The sequence below is a fragment of the Crotalus tigris genome, unplaced genomic scaffold, assembly GCF_016545835.1.
Source record: "Crotalus tigris isolate CLP2741 ecotype Arizona unplaced genomic scaffold, ASM1654583v1 scf7180000017622.5263843, whole genome shotgun sequence".
NCBI lineage: Eukaryota > Metazoa > Chordata > Lepidosauria > Squamata > Viperidae > Crotalus > Crotalus tigris.
The window spans coordinates 4,003,922-4,027,594 of record NW_024096517.1 but is presented as its reverse complement, the minus strand read 5'-3'; the positions used below and the strand labels follow the sequence as shown (position 1 = coordinate 4,027,594).

The window sequence follows — 23,673 nt, the reverse complement described above, 5'->3', positions numbered from 1 at the left end:
CAACTCCCAGAATTCTTTCTGAGACTTGAGATCCACATACCTTAAGTTTCCAAGGCTGAAAAACACTGTCATAGAGGCTCAAGCGGGGACAACGTGACTTCCGGTTTCTATGAGACCACTTCCATCTGCGGAGCAAAAGACGCTAGAAAACCAGAAATTCTATTTCAGTTATCGACCCGCAAATCACAAAATAAAATACGGTAGGATCCAATCAGAGTTCCCTACGTGCATACAGTAACGAAATATAACACAGAAGCAGGGACAGGACATCCATGAAACCAGTAAGATTAATCCAAACAGCTAAACCGAAAAGGAATCTGCTGTCCTAAAATGCATTAACAATAGAATATGAATATTTGCAGTAGAATAGGAATACGGTTAGAGTTGAGTGGCTATATAAATTAGGTAAATAAAGCTTAGTATAACTGTGGGAATCTACAGTTAGGTTTACAGTCTAAGCCTGGTGGAAACGTAATCATTCAAGTCTAATAATAATTCAAATTATTATGTATTATTATTATTAAGAATAATAAAGCAATAGATGGCCATACAAGACTAAAACTTAGGATCTTGCAAATAACAATCTGCAATTATTCCTTTCCCTCCAGACAAAAGGTAGAAAAGACAGGGAGATTTCATGATCTCTCAAACTTCCTCTTTCGGCTATGTCTTCAAGAGGGGCAGTGATTAATAGTTATATGTATTTATATGTAAGGATGCAGGTATGTACATATTTATGTATATATCATGTCTATAGGTGCGTTATGTATGCATACTGTACACTTTTGAGAGCAGGCGACAGAATTTCATTTTTAAGGTAGGCCAGTGTGCCCAGAGTTAAAAAAAAAAAAATGACAATAAATATCTTATCTATTCTGTTGGGATCCGGAAGTGTCTTTGGAGCGTGCATCTCTTCCCCTTTGCGCTCTCTTTCCCTTTCTTTCGTTTAGGGGCGGGGATACTCCTTGGGTCCGCTCTGCCCCGTCGCTCTATGGTTCTCCTCCTGGAGGGGCGGGGCGGGGCAGGGCAGGAGTCCCTCTGCCGTCCGGAGACCCTGCGAGGTAAGTTCGCGTCTCGGTTGCTGCAGGACTGAAACGCAGGAGGAGAAAAGAAATAGGGAAGAGTGAGGAGGGGGCTCCAGAACTTTCAGGGTTTCTGGAGGGGTCTTTTACCGGATTTCATTGAGAGGGAGCCTCAGAAGCTCAAGGAAGAGTGTTTCTGAACATGTCCAGAGTGCGTTTGCTCTGCATAGGGTCTTGGTGATGGAATCGGCATGAAAAGCATTTGCAAGGAATAAAGCAATTTCTTCTCCAAGAGGATCTTAGGGACCGTAGTTCTATTTTTATTATTTTTTTGCGGTTGTTTTCTTTTTTTCCCCTTTCATCTCCCTCGCCTGCTATTCAATCCTAAGTCGCCCTCTTTTCAATATTTTGCTCCCATGTCCTTTGACCCAGAATGGGAGGCTAAGCGGTCCTGTCTCCTCTTGTTTAAGTATCCCATAATAGCCAGCCCCTATTAAGTCTGAGCTGTATTGGGCTTTGGGGCAAGTTGTTTGTTCCATCCTGCCAAATTCTTACCGGGAATGACTTGGGTGAAGTCCTGCTTCTAAACCTCTAAAGAAGCTGCTTTGTTGTTGTTGTTGTTGTTAGTTGCGAAGTTGTGTCTGACCCATCACACCCCCATGGACAACGTTCCTCCAGGTCTTCCTGTCCTCTACCATCTTCTGGAGCCCCTTTAAGCTCACGCCTGCTGCTTCAGGGACTCCATCCAGCCACCTCATTCTCTGTCGTCCCTTTCTTCTCTTGCCCTCCATCTTTCCTAGCATCAGGCTCTTCTCCAGTGAGTCCTTCCTTCTCATTAGGTGGCCAAAGTATTTGAGTTTCAACTTCAGGATCTGGCCTGTTTTATTTCAGAATGTCTAGCTTGTTGTTGTTGTTAATTGCGAAGTCGTGTCCGACCCATCGCGACCCCATGGACAACGTCCCTCCAGTTCTTCCTGTCCTCTACCATCTTCTGGAGTCCATAATGTCTAGCTAGGAGCTGCAAATATATTGGTGCTCCCTAGATGGCAGGAAAGAGTTCAAATTTCTCAGCCTCCCTTTGGTGCCATCTAGTGGTTAGTGGCATTCATGCAGCCCAAATCTCCTAACCTCCCCCCCCCCGCATATCTTGAAGGGCATCTGTACAAATAGTGCTCAACTGAACGACCACATTTGGGATCAGATCTTCCATTGCTAAGCGATGAGTTTGTTAGACGCGTTAGATTTTATCCCCTTTTTTAAACCACGGTCATTAAGTGAATCACTCAGTTGTTAAGCAAATCCAGCTCCCCCCATTGACTTTGCTGGCCAGAAGCATCCTGAGAAAGATGGACATGGCGATCACCTGAGCTGGGATGCTGCAACCATCCGGTTGCCAAGCACTGAATTTTGATCATGTGACCCACAGGGATGCTGTGATCGTTGTAAGTGCAAGTCCCTTTTTTTCAACACCGCTATACCTAGATTCCTTCTATCTCCGGTGTTCCTGCCCACAGATCAGGAAGATAACTTTATCAAAATACCTGGATGGTGATCTCTGCTGAGAGGTGAGCTGGGGATGGGATGGAACTGACCAGGGATAGGGACAAAAACATTTCAGTTTAGAGAGAGAGAGAGAAAGAGAGAGAGAGAGAGAGAGAGAGAGAGAGAGAGAGAGAGAGAGAGAGAGAGAGAGAGCAAAGGGGAAATATAACCTCTTAACACAGTGGTTCTCAACCTTTTTAATGCCGCGACCCCCAACCGGTCGTAAGTCGAGGACTACTCAACCGGTCGTAAGTTGAGGACTACTCAACTGGTGCAGCACCATTTGCAGAATGGGACTTTTGGCGGGCTCAGCAGGGCAGAGACAGCCTGGACAATTCCTATTGGCTTTGGAAAGCCAATAGAATTAGACTCTATTCAAGAGAGTCTGTTCTATTGGCTTTCAAAAGCCAATAGAATAAAAGGGAGTAGCACAGCTAAGGAAAAGGGGGGAAAAAATGGCGGACTGCGTTGTTTGGTGACCCCCGTGAAATGGTCGTTCAACCCCAAATGGGGTCCCGACCCACAGGTTGAGAACCACTGCCTTAACAGATACTGAGTCAACTGAGTATCAACAGTTGAGAGTTTTTGGCAGTGCCATTTCTTCAAACTTTTATGATCTGCTGCTTTCCGGATGTGCTGGGAGTTTAATTGTCATAATTGCCAGTCAAATCTAACTGGAGTTGAAAATGACTACGTGGCATCTAAACCATCAATTACTGGTCAGCCTGAGCTTTGCTGATGGGGCATTTCAGATGTTTAATGCTGTTAGAGGTAACCAGCGTTAGTTTATGTTCCATTTGTTAGTTCAGAGGTCTCCAAACGTGGCCCTTTTATGACTTGTGGACTTGAACTCCCAGAATTGAACTCCCAAATGTCTTGAACTACAACTGCCATAGACCCCCCATCTAACACATCTAATGGGTGTGGTTGATGGATGTTGTTGCTTTGCAACCCAGATTGTTTATGATCCTGAGTTGGTCAGTTGTAGGATGTTTTGCTGGGAGAAAATTGAAGTTTGGGATCTGCTCTGTTGGGGCACAGTGATGTTTGTGCGAAGGAATCTTTTACCACACAACCCGAATTGTTCTCTGCTTGTTTTCCTGAATCCCTAGGAATTACTCTCTCTTTTGACATCTCTTGATGCAATCTGAGCCTGGCCTGATTTTTCCCAACTGAGGTTTGTTCTAATGAATCATTTTCAAATGTTCAGGGACTCGGATGAAAACACGGGGAGAAGGTTAAGTAACCTAATATCTCAATTTCTCTCCATTATTGCTGCCTGGATAAACATCGTATGTGTGTGTGCGTTAGAGCTATATGCTTATTTTAGTCTCTGGGAAGGTAAGCCAATAAGTGCTTTTGGCCAAAAAAAGGGACTAAGTGTTCTTTATTGTTCAGAGTAGCCTTTTAATGCAAGATGATAAGGGGTCTGGAGGCTAAACCGTGTAATGAACGGGGAACTCGGTATGTCAGGTCTAGTGAAGAAAAGGACTAGGGGTGATATGATAGGAGTCTTCCAATACTTGAGGGGCTGTCACAGAGAAGAAGGGGTGCAGGAGAAGAAGTAACAGAGGAAAGCTTATCAAGGAGAAGATATAAGGAACGGTTGCTAGAATTGGGTATGTCTAGTTTAACGAAGAAAAGGACAAGGGGGGACATGATAGCAGTATTCCAATATCTCAGGGGCTGCCATAAAGAAGAGGGAATCAAGCTATTTTCCAAAGTGCCTGAAGGCAGGACAAGAAGCAACTAACCAAGGAGAGAAGCAACCTAGAACTAAGGAGAAACTTCCTGACAGTGAGAACAATTAATCAGTGGAACAGCCTGCCTCCAGAAGCGGTGAATGCTCCAACACTGGAAGTCTTTAAGAAGAGACTGGATAGCCATTTGTCCAAAATGGTGTAGGGTTTTCTGCCTGAGCAGGGGGTTGGACCAGATGACCTCCAAGGTCCCTTCCAACTTTATTATTATTATTAATCCTCTGCTTGAGCAGGGGACCCTATAGCTTCACAATGCTTTTCATCCCTCTCTAAGCGGTTTACAGAGTCAGCCTCTTGCCCCCAACAATCTGAGTTCTCATTTTACCCACTTCAGAAGGATAGAAGGCTAAGTCAACCTTGAGTCGGTCAGGATCGAACTGCTGGCAGCCGGCAGAGTCAGCCTGCAATACAGCATTCCCACCACTGTGCCATCACGCTTCTTAGCTTTGTTGTTCCTCAGTTTACAACCATTTGGCAGTCATTCAAAGTTACATCAGCACTGAAAAAAAGGGACTTACAAGCAGTCCTCGCACTTACGACCCTTGCAGAATTCTCACTGCACATGAGCAAAATTCAAGGGTTTAGGCAACCGGCATATATTTACAATGGTTGAAGCGTCCTGGGGTCATCTGTGACCACCATCGGCGACCTTCCCTAAACAACTGTCAACAAATAAAGTTTGGGGTGGGGGGTGGAGAAGCTAGATTAGCTTAACAACCATGGGATTCACCTAACAGATGCAGTGATTCGTTTAATAACCATGGCCCAAAAAGGTCGTAAACTGGGGCACGACTCACCTGGCTTAGCTGTGGAAATGGTGATCCTAATTGTGGTCGTAAGTCGAGGATTACCTGGTATTTGCAATTAGGGGTCCAATGTTTCCGCTGCTGTTGTTTCATACAGTACTTCCCTTCCAGAAGAGGGTCTGGAGCAAGGTGCCAAATAAATAAATGCCATCAACCCTCTGGCAATAATAGAGCTTTAAAAACAACATTTCATTTTAAAAGCAAACCAGTTCTGCCAGAAAGAACCATTTCTGCAAATCTAATAAACCAAGGTTTGTTTTTTCTTACAAACCAGACAGAGGCGTATTAGTTGCCCAGGGTTATGTGTGATAAATAGGCTATTTCTGGGGAGAGCAAAATTTAGGCTTACAAAACTCAACCTTTCCCCCCCCCCTCCCCGCTTTAATTTGCTTCCTCTGGGAATCTTAATCAGAAGGAAGGAACATTCTCCTTGAATTTCGACAACAAAAAGACTTCCCAGCAGATCCCAGAATTCATTCATTCAGGACATTTGAGGGAGCTAGAATATTTTTCGAGCGCCTACGTCTGTCTCTGTGTGCCTCTCTCTCTCTCTCTCTGTCTGGGCCCAAAGCAAACAGCTGCTTTTCCAGAGGGCTGGAAATTAACGTGGCTTTTCTTTCTCATTGGAAGGCTGTCTGCTTTTCTCCCCCTTCTCCTCTCTCTCTCTCTCTCTCTTTTTTTTTTAAAAAAACAGCAGCTAAAAAGCCAGCCCGCAGCCGAAGCACCACTTGGCCCCTGTGCAGCCCAGGGGAAGGAACCAAAGAGGTGCTTTCTCGTGGTGGACATGGACTCTCGTTTCATTGCAATTTTTGCTTTTTTCCAAACTTTACCCTTTTGTGGATAGCCTGTTCTGCTGGAGCGCGGGTCCTCCCTTCTCTGACCTCTGCTGGAGCACTGGCTGGAGATTTTTGATTCCTGTTCACCTTCTTCCCGTTTGGCATTTAAGCGAAATATAGCCGAGGGTGCCTCTTCCGAGTGACTCAGGCATGGCTGGGAAAAGCTGTTGAAGCTGCAAAGCTCCTTTGCCTGTCTGCCGCCCACCAGATCCTAGGAGGCTTTCTCATGTCAGTTTCCCCAGAGAGACAGACAACATGCCCTGCCTCTCTGTCGAAACACCGCAGAATTAGGAAAGCCAGACTTTTCAGACTTGGGTTTTTAAAACAAAAAGTCCAGTTCTGAACAGTGACGCCAACTGGATCCTTTCGTTTCATCGGCTGTTTGTAAAGAAGCGGGTGGAGAGCAATATGGCCCCGTGCTGGGCTTAGGAAACAGCCCCCAGGTCCTGTGTCCACCTTCCCTTAAAGAATTGAGAATATCAGGTAAGCTTGCAATTCTGTTCCTACAGCAGGGAGAGAAAGAAGAGGGAAGGGCAGGGAAGGAGGAAGGATAGAATGAGAAAGCTAGAAAGAAGAGAAAAATATGGGGAGCTAGATAGAACAGTGGTTCTCAACCTTTTTAATGCCGCGACCCCCCCCCCCAACCGGTCATAAGTCGAGGATTACTCAGCCGGTCGTAAGTCGAGGACTACTCAACTGGTGCAGCACCGTTTGCAGAATGGGGCTTTTGGCGGGCTCAGCAGGGCAGAGACAGCCTGGACAATTCCTATTGGCTTTTGAAAGCCAATAGAATTAGACTCTATTCAAGAGAGTCTATTCTATTGGCTTTCAAAAGCCAATAGAATAAAAGGGGGGAAAAATGGCGGACTGCGTTGTTTGGCGACCCCCGTAAAATGGTTGTTCGACTCCAAATGGGGTCCCGACCACAGGTTGAGAACCACTGTGATAGAGGAAAGGAAGACGAATGGAGAGGGCGGGATGTAGGAACTCTCAAAAGTTCTAATAAAGATGGAAACACCACGTCCCTTTTACGTGTCTCTTGGGTAGCTTCAGAGTTCTGAATTGAGTTAAGGAGCTGGATGAGAGCCAGGAGCTCAGGAAATTGAGTAAGCAGAAGACAAGGGGGGTTTCCCACCATGAATGGTGCTTGGTGTTGGTTTCTGGTGGACAAAGATAGTGGAACAGAGAGGGCTGATGGCTGTGTCTTGGGAAGGAGATAAGGGCTTTTGACGGGGGAGACATTGACAAGAAATCACCCAGCAGGTCTGTCTGAACAGGTTGTGTTTTAGGAACTCTGGGAAGTGTTTGGAAAGACTTTTGAACGAAAAAGTCATTTAGTTTCTAAGCTGACTTTTTCAAGAACTTGGCACTCTTAAACTGATCCTAAAGAATATCAGCTTTTCTTGTTTCTTCATTTGCTGCCCCGGTGGTTTATCAAATGTCCAGATTGGTCTTTCGTCATTATTATCATTGCTGTTTTTGTGATATCCTTAATATCATTTTTATTCTCTTGTTTTTCTGGCCCTAGGTAGGACATTTAAGGCCCGAAACAAAAATAGCACGCAGGAAGAATTCATTTTATTTTATTTTTTTTTATTTCTTTATTAAATTGATATGTTGCTTACCTCGCTCTGCGAAGAGACTCTTAAATGTAGAAACACGAAGGATGACTCAAAGCAAGCTTCCTTTCCTTCTTCCCTTGCAAAGTGTTTGGAAACAAGTCAAGGTCATTTTTTTAGCAAGGGCGTCTTTTTAATGAATTTTAAATTAAATTAAATAGTAACCCAAAAAAAAGAATAACACATCAAGAAAATTATGAGGCAAAGGCATACATTCTCAAGGAAAGAACAATGCGTAAAAGTGCTTTTTTAAAAATAGAAAAAGCAAGAATATTATTAAGGGCATCTTAATAAAGAAATTGGAAATGGCAAGTTAAATAGACGGAGAGTGAAAAAGATGACTAAGGGGTTTGGTGATTCCATCCTAAGGAAAAGATTGGTTGGTGTTCAGCCAAAAAAATCTGACGTTTTGAATGTCTTTGATGAGCTTCCAGACAGATGATGGAGCAAATGGGTTTCTTGTTCCTTCAGAGGATAAAACCTGAACCAACAAGTTTACATTTCAAGCCAAAGATTTTTTTTTGCTAAATATTAAGAATAATTATTGCCAGGATAATCCAGATTCTTTTGTCTGCGAGTTTTAAAAATTATACTAGATTAGGGAGATGATTTCAGCCAATTGCCTGCATTGAACTGTGATTCAGTGACCTTGATGGCTATGTTCAGTTCTGGCTTTTTTAAGGATTTTAGGAGGATTTCACCGTCTGTGATTTTACAGAACTTTTAAAAAAACTGAAGAACCACCAAAACAGAATCTCTGCAATAATAATAATAATAATAATAATAATAATAATAATAATAATAATAATAATAAAAGCAAGTGATTGAAAATCACCTCTTCTGGGCCAACCACCGGGGTATTTATCATATAAATAAATGTCCCCTGGTGCAGCCTAATTTGGTCGAATAAAAATCATTATTGATTTATGCCTCTTGCTGTTTGAAAGTAGCATAGAGTTATAGTCCTTGACTTAACGACAAGGGTCTTCAAACTTGACAACTTTTAAGACTTGTGGACTTCAACTCCCAGAATTCCTCAGCCAGCCACAGCAATCATCATAAATATGAGTCAGTTGTCAAGCATCAAAATGTAAATCACGGGATGCTGCAGCATAAGTGTGAAAAATGGTCATAAGTCATTTTTTTCAACGCTGTTGTAACTTCAAACAGTAACTAATCAAACTGTGGTAAGTCAGGAACTCCCTGTATATAGCTTTCATCTGCCCGAATCATTCATTTAGCCTCTGGATGAGTCACAAAATCCAGTGAAGGAGACCTTACACATCATGTAGCAGGCTGTTCCACCGGCTAACGGCTTGTACAGTCAACAGGTTCCTCTTGGCATCTAACCTAACCCTCTTTCCTTGCAATTGAGCTCTGTCGGTTCTCATTCTGCCCTCTGGATGATTAGAGAATAAGATCAGTCTCTGATTAAACTTACTTCTTAGATGATTTGTTGTAAATTAGTCTCTGCTTGGTGCCTCTGGGATTAAGAAATTCCCACTGTTTTATAATTGAATTTCTGGGCAACTGAGCTAAGGGGTTTTTACACCACTGAACCTACGGCCAAGTCAGCATATTTAAAAATAAATTTCAAAGGCAGGGATGTTGGAGAAATATATTCACGTCTGAGTTTTTGTACAGCATCCGTTTGTCCTAAGTATATGAACTGGAACGTCTTTCTGGGCTGAAGTGTCTGTCTTTCCAGAATTTTGCAATGCAGTTTGTCTCTCAAAGCATGCACCAAAATGCCTGTCTTGAGAGAAATTGCACAGGCAGATATCTTAAAGTTTAAAAATAGGACAGCTAGAAAAATGCTATGTCATTCCTTTTGATAGTGGCATTCTTCCTTCCTCTAACCTTTGATTGTTTTTGTGGTTTTGTTTCTTTTGTTCTATATAAGAAGGTTTCAAATCTTCCCTCCCAGATAAAGATTCTGGAGTCCAAATGTCATAATTTCCACCTATCAAAGAGAGATAACCACATCTAAATATCTCCACTTGTATCTAGAAGATGTAGATTTGGAGGGTGGATCTCTGCTTTGCACTCCTTGACTGGGAAACTGTGCTCCTCTATAACATCTCCCATAATGGGGGAGTAGTTGATCATCTGATATGGGGTTATTTTTGAAGATGCGCCCTGCAAAGATCAAGAAGTAAATTTTAGGTTTAAAATGCTCAATTGTGATACATATTTGACAACTCTAGCCTGGAAGTGTTATTCTGAAAGCTTACTTAAAGTTTCCAAGGATTGGCTTTGTAAATCTTTATTGGATGGAGTGAATTACCTCCAAAATACAGAATAAGAGATTTGGAAGGGACCTTGGAGATCATCTAGTCCAACCCCCTGCTTAAGCAGGAGACTTTATACCATTCCAGACAAATGGCTGCCCAATCTCTTCTTGGAAACCTCCAGCAATGGAGCACCCACAACTTTTGGAAGCAAGCTGTTCCACTGATTAATTGTTCTCACTATCAGGAAATTTCTCTTTAGTTCCAGGTTGCTTCTCTCCTTGATTAGTGTCTATCCATTGCTTCTTGCCCTGGCTTCAGGTGCTTTGGAAAAAGGGTACCCCTCCTCTTCTTTGTGGTAACCCCTTAGATATTGGAACACTGCTATCCTGTCACTCCTAGTTCTTCTTTTCACTAGACTAGACATATCCATTTCTTGCAACCGTTTTTCATATATTTTAACCTCCAGCCCCCTAATCATCTTTGTTGCTCTTCTCTGTACTCTTTCTAAAAAGACTCAACATCAAATAAACATCAAATTCTTTATCTGATGCTTAATTATGGCACATGCGTGCAGGCACTCACTTCTCTGACTTTCAGTTTGTCATTTAAGCTGTAAACACATATCAGAGGTACAACGCAGGAGTTTTTAATGCTGACGTGTTTACATTTACCTTATGGCATCTGCAACTTGAAGAATCTTGGGGCAGATAATAAGAAGGGTTTCTACAGGTCAAAAAATCTGGAAAAATGCTGCTGATATAGTGGGTAAACATGCTGGGGAGTGCCATGCACAAATCAATATGAAACCATGAAGTTTGATAAGCACTGATTGAACACTGAAGATGTTATCTAGTTGGGTAATGAAACATCTTGCATGCAAACAGCCAAGCTCAGAAAGCATTAAGGTTTCTGTGGTTCATCCCTGAGCTACAGAGATGATCTTCTATTGGGGACTGTCTCCTGTGGCCTTGTCTACCTCTGGAAGAATGCAAATGTCCTCCCTGCTGTTCTTTGGTGTTTGGGGGGTGGTGGGATGCTTCCAAGATGATCCCTCTTTAATTCAGCTAGCTCCATTGGTTTCTCGGGGCTCCCATCTCATTAACTTGCTGCAGCTACAGAACTGGATGGCAAGTTGCAATGTTGGGTTACAAAGAGACCTGCATTCTGCTCTTCCATTGACCCTCCAGTGCTGAGCTCAGATTGCAGAGTTGCTTTGCCTTTTCAGTTGATTCTAGGAGTCAGTGACGGTTCTCCCTTTTTGGGTCTCTCTTCCCCAGGATGTGGGGCTGTCAACTGAGGCAAGTGCTCTGCAGTTTCCACCAGCAGCTGAAGAAAGGTTTCAGGATTCTTCCAGCTTCGACCCACAGGCATCACACAGTCCCCAACTCACCCAGCTGTGCCTGGCAGTTAAAAGATGATCACCTAGGTAAGAATGGGACCTTGAAGGGAAGGGGGTCCAAAAGAGATGGACGTAGATAGGAGCACCTCTATGCATCATGGACGGGAGTGGGAGGATGCCATCCGCCTGGTCATACTCATTTCCAAAGGCCTAAATTCTGTTCCTTCTCCTTTCTGGTCTTCTTTGTCCTACTCTTGAATGTTACTCCATGCTCATGGTCCATCCTCTAGTGCATTCCAGCATTATCACAGGAGAGGAGGGGAGGAGAGGAAAGGAATGGAAAGGAGAGGAGAAGAGAGGAGAGGAGAGGAGAGAGAAGAGGAGAGGAATGGGAGGGAGAGGAGAGGAATGGAGAGGAGAGGAGAAGAGAAAAGAGAGGAATGGAGGGGAGAGGAGAGGAGGATGGGGAAAGGAGGGAAGGGCCAAGCAAATCTTGAAATAACCTTCTCTCCAAATTTTCTCATTCGGCCCTTTTCATGCACATATGCCATCTTAGCTTTATAAATACTCACACTTGCATTGTAGCTAGATGCTTAAGCAGCTTGCTCAGTAGAAAATATGCTCATAGTTTAAGGGGAATTGGAAAGCTTTCTCTCTGCCACTCGTTTTGACTGAGGGGAGCCTGTTCTTTTTCCTAGAGGTGAAATACAGGGACACCCTCATGCGCTTCGATTACATTTGGCTTCGGGACCATTGCCGCTCGCCATCTTGCTATAACACCAAGACCAACCAACGCAGTCTGGATACGGCTAGTGTGGATCTCACAATCAAGCCCCAGGTGGTGCGAGTGGATGAATCCACTCTCTTTGTCACCTGTGAGTTTCTGGAATTATATGTCTCCAGAGGCAGAGTGGGAGATGGTTCTGGAGACTGCTTCTCTCTCTCTCTCTCTCTCTCTCTCTCTCTCTCTCTCTCTCTCCCTCCCTCCCTCTCCCTCTCTCTCCCTCCCTCTCTCCCTCTCCCTCTCTCTCTCTCTCTCTTCCTCCCTCTCTCTTTCCCTCTCCCTCCCTCTTTCTCCCTCTCTTTCTCCATCTCTCTCTCCCTCTCTGTCTTTCCCTCTCTTCCTCCCTCCCTCTCTCCTTCCCTCCCTCTCTCCCTCTCTCTTTCTTCCTCTGTCTCTCTCTCTCCCTCTCTCTCTCTTCCTCCCTCTCTCTCTCTTCTCACCTCTCTCCTCTCCCTCTTATTTGGGCCACTTTAGTACACGTATAAGTCTCCCCAAATTCTTTCTGCGTTGTCAAATGCTCTGTTCAATTGCAAAGGTGCAGAACCGAGAACCTAGTAGTACAGCCCCTATGTCCTGAGGAACGTTCCCCTGATCCTGTCCGTCTCCCCCAGGGCCGGATGGCCACGTGACCAAGTATGGCCTGGAATGGCTGCTGAAGAACAGCTACGAGGGACAGAAGCAGCAGATCATGCAGCCCCGGATCCTGTGGAACGCCGAAATTTACCAGGCAGCTCAAGTGCCTTCCGTGAACTACCACAGCTTCTTGGAAACCAACGAGGGACTGAGGGAATTCCTGCAGAACTTCCTGCTGTATGGCATTGCCTTCGTGGAAGACGTTCCTCCCACCAAGGAAGACACAGAGATCATAGCGGAGAGGGTCAGCTTGATCAGGTAACCCTGGCTCATCGGAGGGAGCCTTATTCCTCTTTCTGACGCTTTTCTTTTTTCTTTCTTTTTTCCCTTTCTCTTCTTTTCTTTTTCTTTTCTTTGTTTTTTCTTTGTTTTTTCTTTTTTTCTTTTTTCTTTTTTTCTTTTCTTTTCTTTTTTCTTTTCTTTCTTTTTTCTTTCTTTTCTTTTTTCTTTTCTTTTTTCCTTTTTTCTTTTCTTTGTTTTTTTCTTTTCTTTTTTCTTTTTAATTTCTTTTCTTTTTTTCTTTTTTCTTTCTTTTCTTTTTTCTTTTTTCTTTCCTTGCTTTGTTCTTTCTTTTCTTTCTTTGTTCTTTCTTTTTTTCTTTCCTTTTTTTCTTTTCTTTTTTCTTTTCTTGCTTTGTTCTTTCTTTTCTTTCTTTTTTTCTTTGTGAGACGTTTCTCTTAGATTCAAATGCGATTAAAGTATTAGGCAGAGGTAGTCCTTGACTTACGACCACAACCGAGCCCCCAATTTCCATTGCTGAATGAAACGCTCAATTGTTAAGTGAGTGTTGCCTCACTTAACGACTTTCATTGCCACAGTTGTTAAGGGAATCACTGAAGTTGCTAAGTTAGTAACCCGGTTGTTCAGTGAATCGGGCTTCTCCCATTGACTTTGCCTGTCAGAAGGTCGCCAAAGGGGGAATCACGTGACCCCCAGGGACACTGCAACCGTCATAAGTACATGCCAGTTGCCAAGCGTCTGAATTTTGATCACAGGACCATGGGGATGCTGCAACGGTCGTAAGTGTGAAAAACAGTTGTAAGTCACTTTTTTCACTGCCGTTGTAACCTCAAGAAGTCACTAAATGAACTGTATTGAACCTGTATTGAACCTGGGATCATATGGAGGTCAAGCACATTAAGTCTCCTAATAACAGGTAGTCCTTGACTTACTCTAAAATTCCCTTTGTTAAGTAAGGCAGTTGTTAAGTCAAATCACGCCCCCATTTTACAACCTTCTCACCATGGTTGTTAAGCAAATTAATATAGTTGTTAAGTGAATCATACGGTCATTAATCAAATCGGGCTTCTCCTATTGGCTTTACTTGTCGGAGGCTCCCTGAGAAGGTTGCAAATGACAATCCAGGAAGCTGCAGCCATCGTACATACGCCGTACTTGCACACATACACGTCTGTTGCTAAGCACCTGAACTCTGAGAATGTAACTGTGGGGAAACCGCAATGGTTGCAAGAGTGAGGACAGGTCCCAAGTCCCTTTTTCCAGTGCTGTTGTGACTCTGAACAGTCATTAAATGAAAGGTTGTCAGTCAAGGGCTACCTGTACTATATCTGCCCCATCAATTGCTTCTGGGTTCTCTTCTCAAATTATAGCCAGGCTATCTCTTCTTTGCTTAAATATGGTGCCAGGCTTGTTGTTTTTTTGTTAAGATATTAAGGTCTACCCTTTGCAGGCTAGTAATGCACTGTTCTAGCAAAAATCCTGTTGTTTTTTTCTGAAAGGTCGTGAAAGACCTTGAGCTAAAAAAAACCAAAAAAATCCAGCTCTTGTGGTAGGGTGGGAATGTTTTAGTGGTGGGGCAAGCCATGTTTCCTGTTTTGATAGAGCAGATTGAAAGGGCAGCCTCAGTCCTGGGAGATTTGGAGATCAAAAAACATTCTCTCGGCTGGGGAGGAAAGGGCAAAGAAACACATCTCACATCTAATCAAAATTAAATTGCCAGGCTGACCTTGAACTGACCTGGTGTCTTAAGAAAAAAGGGATTTGCAATGGCTCCTTGCTTCTTTCTTACTTTCTTTTCCCTGTCTGCCTGGATTGCAAACCCTCAGCCTAAATTATTTCAGAAGAGACTGTTTTTTTATCTGGGAATTTCCAAAATTCATCACCCTGGCATTGGATGCAAATGTTTGCTTCTCTAAGTCCTTGTGAAATGGCTCAATCTATTCCAGTTTCAGTAGCTTCCTGTAGCTTTCTGTGAACTGTAACGCTTTAGACCTGATGTTTTTTTCAAAGATTGCCCCTTGCATGTGGATGAAAGATGACTCCGATTTGTAAACTACTTACATGTCGTGGATTAGTAAAAAAATAAAATAAAATAGATTTAACGAGCAATGAATTAAATGTCTGCACAATAAGGGAAACACACAACAAGGTCTCGCTCTCTGTTGTCCCAATTCTGTCGATTGAAAAGTAGTTTTACGATCCGATGCTGCATTGTGGATGTGTAACGTGCAATAAAACCATTCAGAATAGCGACAAGGACTTCTGATCCTTAATAAACACAATTGAAGGTATTCGTCTGACTTTATCTATAATTCTGCCAGTATAGGTAGCCCTCAACATAACGACCATAACTGAGCATCATTTCTGTTGCTAAGCAAAAGATTTGTTAAGAGAATTTGCCCCGTTTTACGGCCTTTCCTGCCATGGCTATTAAGTGAATCACTGCAATTGTTAAATTAGTAAGCAAGTTGTTAAGCGAATCTGGCTTCCCTCCGTTGACTTTGCTTGTCAAAAAGTCGTGAAAGGGGATCATGTGACCCTGGGATGCTGCAACTGTCATACGTACATGCCAGTTGCCAAGCGTCTGAACTTTAATCACGTGACCATGGAGATGCAGCAGTGGTCATAAGGGTGAAAAATGGTCATAAGTCACTTTTTTCAGTGCCATTGCAACTTTGAACGGTCACTAAATGAACTGTTGTAAGTTGAAGACTACCTGTACGGTGTTACTCCACACTTAAGGATTGAAACAGCTATAATCATTCCTGGCCAAACTAGCAAAAGTTCCACATTTCCAGATGTTACCGGGAATTGTGAACTAAAATAGAATAGGAGCTGGAAGGGACCTTGGAGGTCTTCTAGTCCAGCCCCCTGCTCAAGCAGGAGAACCTATACTGTCACAGACAGGTGAATGTTTAGTTTCTTCTTAAAAATCTCCAGTGGTGGAGCGCCCACGATTTCTGGTGGCAAGCTGTTCCACTGGTTGATTGTCCTCACTGTCAGGAAGTTTCTCCTTAATTCCAGGTTGCTTCTCTTTTTAATAAGTTTCCAACCGTTGTTTCTTGTCCTTCCCTCTGGTGCTTTGGTGAACAACCTGGCCCCCTCTGCCTTGTGGCAGCCCCTCAGATACTGGAACACTGCTATCATGTCTCCCCAAGTCCTGTAGCCGTTCTTCATATGTTAGTCTCAAGGCTAAAATAGTGTCTAACTAGAATAGTGTCACGGGCAATTATGCTTTTGATTTTATCCAGAAGGTCTACATTTGTAAGAAGAGTTGATGTCAACTCAAGTATTGGCTCTTGGTCTCTATTTCTTTGTCTCTTTGTTTCATTTTCTTTTCTCTCTTCTTCTAGAGAAACAATTTACGGCAGGATGTGGTATTTCACCTCTGACTTCTCCCGAGGAGACACCGCTTACACCAAACTGGCTTTGGACCGTCATACAGATACCACTTACTTTCAGGAACCTTGTGGGTAGGGGCCAATTGCCAACGAGGCAGAACACCACGAAAAAGATGAGTGTAGCTGGGAGCATGGGCCATTCTGACATGATTTCTCAGTTGAAACTGCCTCCCCCAACCTCAGAAAATAGCTCATGACTTGGCACTGGAACCTCAGAATGTTTTGCTCATCTCAAACTGAATCATATGGGTACTATTTATTTTGCGGGGCCCTTGGTACTCTCTGAGTTGGGTTGTTTTCTTGCAGATGGTTCAACTAGGTAACCTCATCCATGCTAGAAGGGAATGAGGTTTGTTTTCTGTTCACATACAAGCAGCTTGATCTGCCATTGGTGGTTCCTTAACAGTGTATTATTTACTGCCCGGTTTTTGGTCTACTATTGTTGATCTAGTATTACTCAACATCCAGATAAGCAGAGATTATTCATTCATTCAATTTCTATGACCACCCATCTCTGTCAATGACTCTGAGTGGATCTTGGTCAATGACCCTGGTGATTAACCCCAAGATTAATGCTAGACCAGGGGTCTGCAACCTTGACGACTTTAAGACTTGTGGACTTCAGCTTCCATAATTCTGGAAGCTGAAGTCCACAAGTCTTAAAGTTGTCAAGGTTCCAGACCCCTGCGCTAGACCAACTCAGACAAACAAACAAACCAACAAGCAAACAGTAAACCACAGCCTCCTCAAGGAATCACTAAGAACATTCCCCCCAACAGTGGCTTAGCAACAGAAAAGTTGGACTCAGTTGTGGTTGTAAGTCAAGGATTACCTGTATGGTAACTGAGTCTTTCTTCTCAGCATCCAGGTGCTCCATTGTCTGAGGCATGAAGGGACAGGGGGCAGGACACTCCTGGTGGATGGCTTCTACGCAGCAGAGCAAGTCCTACAGCAATCCCCAGAGGACTTTGACCTTCTCACAAAGGTGCCGCTGAAGCACGAATACATCGAGAACATGGGAAGCTGCCACAACCACATGATCGGGGTTGGACCTGTCTTGAATATCTACCCCTGGAACAAGGAGCTCTACCTGATCAGGTGAGGGGGAATGGCCTTCTGCTAAGACCTGCCTTCATATGGACATCACCCTTTAGGTCACTGGTCCCCCATTCTTTCAGCTTTGCGGACCAGTGGGGGGGGGGGAGGAGAGGAAATGGTTCTGTGTGAGTGACAGGCACATGAGTGAAGCTTCATGTGCATGAGATAATAATAATTGGTGAACAGTATGTTGTCTGGGTTACATTTGTAAAACAATCATTAACAATTTCTATAATCCCTATTCCACATAATAATTTTAGTTGATTTCCTCTTTCCCCAAAATATCCTCTCTTGCAAACATTGAATTAATACAGTTCTTATCGTTTTGATAAATAACAATTGAATATACATATATATATATATATATATATATATATATATATATATATATATATATATATATATATATTCCTAAAAATAATAATCATATCAGGATAATATTTCTTTTCTATTCAGTCATTCTGGTTGCCTTATCATCGATCCTGTTACAATCCTTATTTCAGTTTATTTCTCCCACCAAATTCTAGATATTCTTACTGGTGAGGAGTCTCTCAAAAATTAATTACATTTACATTTACAAATTTAACTCTTATTTTTTCCGTATAAGCCATCTCACACTTGTACGTTTCTTAAGAAATGGATAAAACGATGAAAAGAGGTTTATGGATTTCTACCTATGAACCTGGTTAACAATGGTTTAAGCCATCCCCCAGCCCCAGGGGGGACTGGCTGTAGTGTATAAAACCAGCTTGATCATGCTTGGCCAATGAGGATTGAAGTGACTTCTGTTTAAGGGTTTAGCTAGTGTGGCCCCTTGCAACCAAATGCGTTTAACGAGTCTTCCATTTCTTCTTCAGGTATAATAATTATGACCGAGCTGTCATTAACACGGTGCCTCATGACACTGTGCACCGTTGGTACATTGCACACCGCACACTCACTGCTGAGCTACGGAGGCCAGAAAACGAACTCTGGGTCAAATTGAAACCAGGCAAAGTAAGTTAAAAGGTGGTTTGTGGGAGAAGCTGGCTAAGACCCTTAAAACTCCCGATAGCCTTTCCTCCCCCAAGAAAGACACCAGGTTCAGACCCAGCTTACTTTTCGGAGAGCAACCTTCAACGTACCATGTTCTCATGCCCACAGCTGGTTCAGCATCCCTGCAGTCACGTGATCGAAATTCAGGCCCTTGGCGGTTGCAGTGTCCCAGGGTCACGTGATCGCCATTTGCGACCTTCCCAGCTGGCTTCCAACAAGCCGAGTCAATAGGGGAAGCCAGAGATGCTTCGGAGTCATGTGATTCATTTAATGACCACAGCAGAAAAAAAGATTGTAAAATCAGGCAACACTCATTTAAAACCTCCTTGCTTAGTGATGGAAGCCCAGGCCCCAGTGATGTTTGTAAGTCAGGCAGTCCTCAATGCCACCGTAACTTATAGTCACTAAATGAACTAGTCAAGGACTATCTACGTAGCCTTCTTCATTTCTGACAGTTAGAACAATTAACCAGTGGAACAACCTGCCTCCAGAAGCGGTGGGTGTTCCAACACTGGAAGTTTTTAAGAAGAGACTGGACAGCCATTTGTCTGAAATGGTATAGGGTTTCCTGCCTGAGCAGGGGGCTGGACTAGATGACCTCCAAGATCCCTTCCGACTCTGTTCCTGTTATTGAGTTAATTTAGTGAAAATCACTGGTACAGACACAGAACTAAGGTAGAACTAAGGAGAAATTTCCTGACAGTGAGAACAATTAACCTGTGAAACAACCTGCCTCCAGAAGTGGTGGGTGTTCCAACACTGGAAGTTTTTAAAGAAGAGACTGGACAGCCATTTGTCCAAAATGATATAGGGTTTCCTGCCTGAGCAGGGGGCTGGACTAGATGACCTCCAAGATCCCTTCCGACTCTGTTCCTGTTATTGAGTTAATTTAGTTAAAATCACTCGTACAGACATAGAATTAAGGAGAAATTTCCTGACAGTTAGAACAATTAACCAGTGGAACAACCTGCCTCCAGAAGCTGTGAATGTTCCAACACTGGAGGTTTTTAAGAAGAAACTGGACAGCCATTTGTCCGAAATGGTATAAGGTTTCATGCCTGAGCAGCGGGTTGGACTAGATGACCTCCAAGGTCCTTTCCAACTACTACTACTACTACTACTACTACTACTACTACTACTATTTCTACTTCTTCTTCTTCTTCTTCTTCTTCTTCTTCTTCTTCTTCTTCTTCTTCTTCTTCTTCTTCTTCTTCTTCTTCTTCTTCTTCTTCTTCTATTATTATTATTATTATTATTATTATTAATTCTCCTTTTCATTCCATCTGTAGGCCCTCTTTGTGGACAATTGGCGAGTGCTGCATGGCCGAGAATCTTTCACAGGATATCGCCAGCTCTGTGGTTGCTACCTCACCAGAGATGACGTGCTAAACACAGCCCGTTTACTTGGACTTCAAGCCTAAGGTGGCTGGGGCTTCTGATACTCTGGAGCTATTGATTCAGGAACGGGAGAGAAAAAAAATGCATACCTCACAGATCTGGCCTCTGGTCACAAGAGAGAGGAGAAGCCCTCCCAGCATTACTTGATGATCGAGCAAGTAATAAAGTCTACTGCCTTTTCTTCACTCTCCCCATTCTAGGCTCTCTGATTGGTTCTCCTTGGTTTCCAAAGCCCAGCCCATTGGCTCAGCTCGGGTCAGATGGACTGGGGAGCCATGCAGAGACCAGTTCTGACTTTCAAGGTGCTACCTCTTGTGCCTTTTGCTTATTGAAAGCAGCCCTGTCTTCTTGAGACTGCCCATGTACAAAAAACATCAAGGTTTTACTGGACGTATATGCTTGAAAACTGGTAGAGTCTCAAGGGAAGTTGAGTTAGTTCATCTGAAAGGCGTGTTGGTTGTTGTTGCAGCCTTTTGAGACCTCCAAAGTACACTGGTACCCAATGTTTGAAGGTTCTGCTTCTTCATATCTCTTCTCTTTGCTGCCTGCTGGTGATGTTAAACTTGCCATGTGATGGGAAAGTTGCTTCAGAGCAGGAGGAAGGAAGGACACAAACAGATCTGGGGAGAGAAGACAACATTAAGTCCCGATTTCCCAGCACTATTAAAAAAAAAATAGTGATAACGATATAATTATAGCACTGCGTTTCTTTCCAGCTTACTCTGTTGTCCATTCTTCATCTTGGTCGTTGCGTCAACTTTCTCCAAAATTTCTTTGCCACCCATTCTATGTTGGAAGGAAGCTCAGTCTCTATGGGGGGATTTCCCTACCATAATTTCCTTACTTTGTTTCTTTTCTGCTCCTTCCTTTGAAGGATCTTTATTGATAACAAGAGGCTTTACCTCTAAGAAGCTGGAAGCTGCCAATCCGTGTTCTTGAACTAAAGCTCAAACAATTGGAAAGAGAGAGAGAGAGAGAGAGAAGACACTTGATTATTCCTCTTAGCACGTTAGGTGAAAATAATTGCATGTTTCATTTTGATTGGCCTTCTCAGCAGCACCGTCTCTTCCGAAGAAAAGCAAATGAGGCTTTTAGCTGAAGCTGAGATGATTAGCTCAAAGATCTGAGTGGAGACACTGCTTCCGCTATCCGCTTCCTAGCCTTAGGAACCGGGTCCTTGACTAGGAACAAAGTGTTCTAGACCATTACTCCTTCTAGAGATGGATGATGATCATAGCTTGCACCCCGCCATCATCAGAGACACCTGTTCCCACTGCATCTCTTGAGCATGATCCAACAAGGATGCCCAGAACTTTTATAGGAAGCCAAGATTTGTCATTCTATGGAAGAACAGCACCTACAAGAAACAGCCAAAATCAGCTTTTTGCCTTCAAACCAAATAGAAATATCTTGCCTTTGTTTTTATATTGGATTTGCAATGACATTTTCATTATTAATAATGAAGAATGAAAGGCTTTCACAGAACTTGGGATGCAAATTCTGTGGTTGAGTTTGTCTTCAAATTTGAAAACTAATCTGTGCATCATTTTAGGAGTGGGAGGGGTGTTTTAACCACAAGAAGGTCCATCTTTGTTCATGTTTGTTGGCCAACCTTGGTCATTGCCAAGCTCAGCCAAACCTGGTTAAGCCCACTGGCTCTCATGGGCACATTTCTGCTAATTAAGGAAAATCAGCCATCTTTCCTATGTTCAGAGCTGAGCACTTGATCCCTTTCAGATAAAGAGACCTTTTTTGTGTGTCCTAGAATTATATTAAACATGCAAACCTGCTAAGGGGGAAACTCTAGAAAAGGAACTTTGCAATTCTTATATACATCAGGAAGTGGCTACCATTTTTCTTTGACAATATTCTGTTCTTTGCGGCTTTTGAATTAAAACAGCGGGAAAGCTGGCAAGATTCCTCCAAGTCTAGAAGGATACAGTTTTGACTCTTGCTAAACTGTAGGAATCATAATTTGAACTATAACATTTGAGATCTTCACCAAGGAAAGCAGGAAAGAAAGAAACTGGAATCCTACACGAACATCAGCAGTTTGAGTCTAGTTGAATTTTCTCCTTGAGATGCTCATGTTTTGTAAGGAACATATTTTAGGTTTGCTTGTCCCTGAAGCAGTATTTATCTCATGAGCTCCAAGCTGCTGTGAGGTCATTTTGCCCAGCTATAGTTTAGCTACACCTCACTGAGTTGCGATGTTCTTTGCAAGAACCAGATCTGTATGTGCTTCTTTCCTTTCTTACTCATAGTTTTGGACTTCGTTTTAATGTGATGCTGTAGTAGCACTTTTTTGCTCTTAACACTCCTTTTAGACAATGTTCAGTTTTTAGCAGCACAAAATATTTGGTACTTGAGGCCATCTCTAACTTGATTTTCTTAACTGTATGAGCTTCTGGGCCACGTAGAATGCATCAAATGTAGAGGAGGTGCAAATACGATCTTTGGATCAAGGCTACAGTTGTCTGGTATTTATTAGCTGCTAAGTTTCAGGAATACACTTACTAACTTCCAAGAAAGTCTTTGCAAAAAGTACCACTCGTGCTGTGGTCTATGTAGGTATTGTGAGGACATGTGTGGCTTTGTGTATAAGTAGGCGAGATCCCTTCATCCTGTCCCTCACACGGCCACACATTTGTTCCTCCTGTAAGAACAAGATTGTTATCTTCACCGTTAGCCATCAAACTTTGTAATTGTTTCCTGTTACTCTGCTTCTAATTAAAAAAAATTCAGAGATATTTCTTTCTGAGAGCAACTGCTGCCTCCGCCTTCGTTTTATTAAACCGATTTTGCAAAATGTGGCCAATGAATTAAAAACCCTAAATCATGCTATAAACTTAAAAAAAATAAAAATTTTAGGAAGCCCGGAAGAGATGTCTGTGTGTAAGGGGGTTGACTTAGGTTTCAAAAAAAAACATTGGGTTTTAAATTTGTACATTCCAAGTCTTAAACTTTCAGCATCTAGCTTGGCTGCTTGACCTCAAGCTTTATCGGTAGTCCTTGACTTACAACATTTAGTGACCGTTTGAAGTTGCAAAGGGATTGAAAAAAGGGACCGGTGATCATTTTTCACAAGTCACGTGATCAAAATTCAGAAGCTTGGGAACTGACTCATATTTATGACTGTCGCAGTGATCCCCTTCTGCATCCTTCTGACAAGCAGAGTCAGTGGCGAAGCCAGATTCACTTAACAACGGTATTACCCACTTAACAACTGCAGTGATCCTCTTCACAAGTGTGGCAAGAAAGGTCGTAAAATGGGACAAGAGTCACTTAACAAATGTCTCGCTTAGCAACATAAATTTTGGGCTCAGTTGTAGTTGTAAGTCAAGGACTGCTTATATTTATTTATGTATTAAACAAATTTAGGTATGGTAGCCATTCAACACGTACACGGGCGACTCCGGGAAGCTTATGTTGAGAAGAATTTGTGAGTCTTGGAGCCCTGGGACCATGTCACGAAAAAGTGGGACAATTGACATCTGGTAAGGTTATATGTTCTTATTTTTTTCTTATTTTCTTTGAAATGTTTTGAATTGAAACCTCGTGGTTAACCTCATCTAACCCCCCAAAAAGATAGGGCTTAATTTTCTCATGCTGGCTATCCTGATCTGGTTCCTTCACTTACATTCCACAGAGATTTGCATGACATTTAGTTATTACTTTTATTCTCCCTCTCTCTCTCTCTCTCTCTCTCTCTCTCTGTGTGTGTCTCCCTCCTTCCCTTCCTCCCTCCCTCCTCTCTCCACCTCCCTCTCTCATTCTCTTTCTTTCTCTCTCTCCTCACTTCTCCTCACTCTCTCATTTGGGCCCCTTTAGTACACGTATAAGTCTCCCCAAATTCTTTCTCCATTGTCAAATTCTCTGTTTAATTGCAATTGTGTAGAACCGGTAGCAAATTTCACGCTAAAGAC

The 23,673-nt window shown here is 42.9% G+C and overlaps 1 protein-coding gene across 5 annotated transcripts; it reads left to right on the top strand.

The window, feature by feature from the left end:
• Positions 1 to 914: 914 nt before the first annotated feature.
• On the top strand, positions 915 to 22,514 carry TMLHE (trimethyllysine hydroxylase, epsilon). Of its 5 annotated transcripts, XM_039331497.1 has the most exons (9): positions 2,056 to 2,587; positions 3,677 to 3,741; positions 11,097 to 11,245; positions 11,857 to 12,033; positions 12,554 to 12,833; positions 16,169 to 16,288; positions 17,078 to 17,314; positions 18,172 to 18,310; positions 19,639 to 22,514. In XM_039331497.1, exons 3-9 carry the CDS (start codon positions 11,098 to 11,100, stop codon positions 19,768 to 19,770), a joined length of 1,233 nt encoding a protein of 410 aa, XP_039187431.1. In that variant the 5' UTR covers positions 2,056 to 2,587; positions 3,677 to 3,741; position 11,097; the 3' UTR covers positions 19,771 to 22,514. The 5 variants fall into 5 exon arrangements, with proteins under 5 accessions (XP_039187413.1, XP_039187431.1, XP_039187405.1 ...); XM_039331479.1 differs by lacking the exons at positions 2,056 to 2,587; positions 3,677 to 3,741 and adding an exon at positions 915 to 1,061; XM_039331471.1 differs by lacking the exon at positions 3,677 to 3,741.
• Positions 22,515 to 23,673: the final 1,159 nt, after the last annotated feature.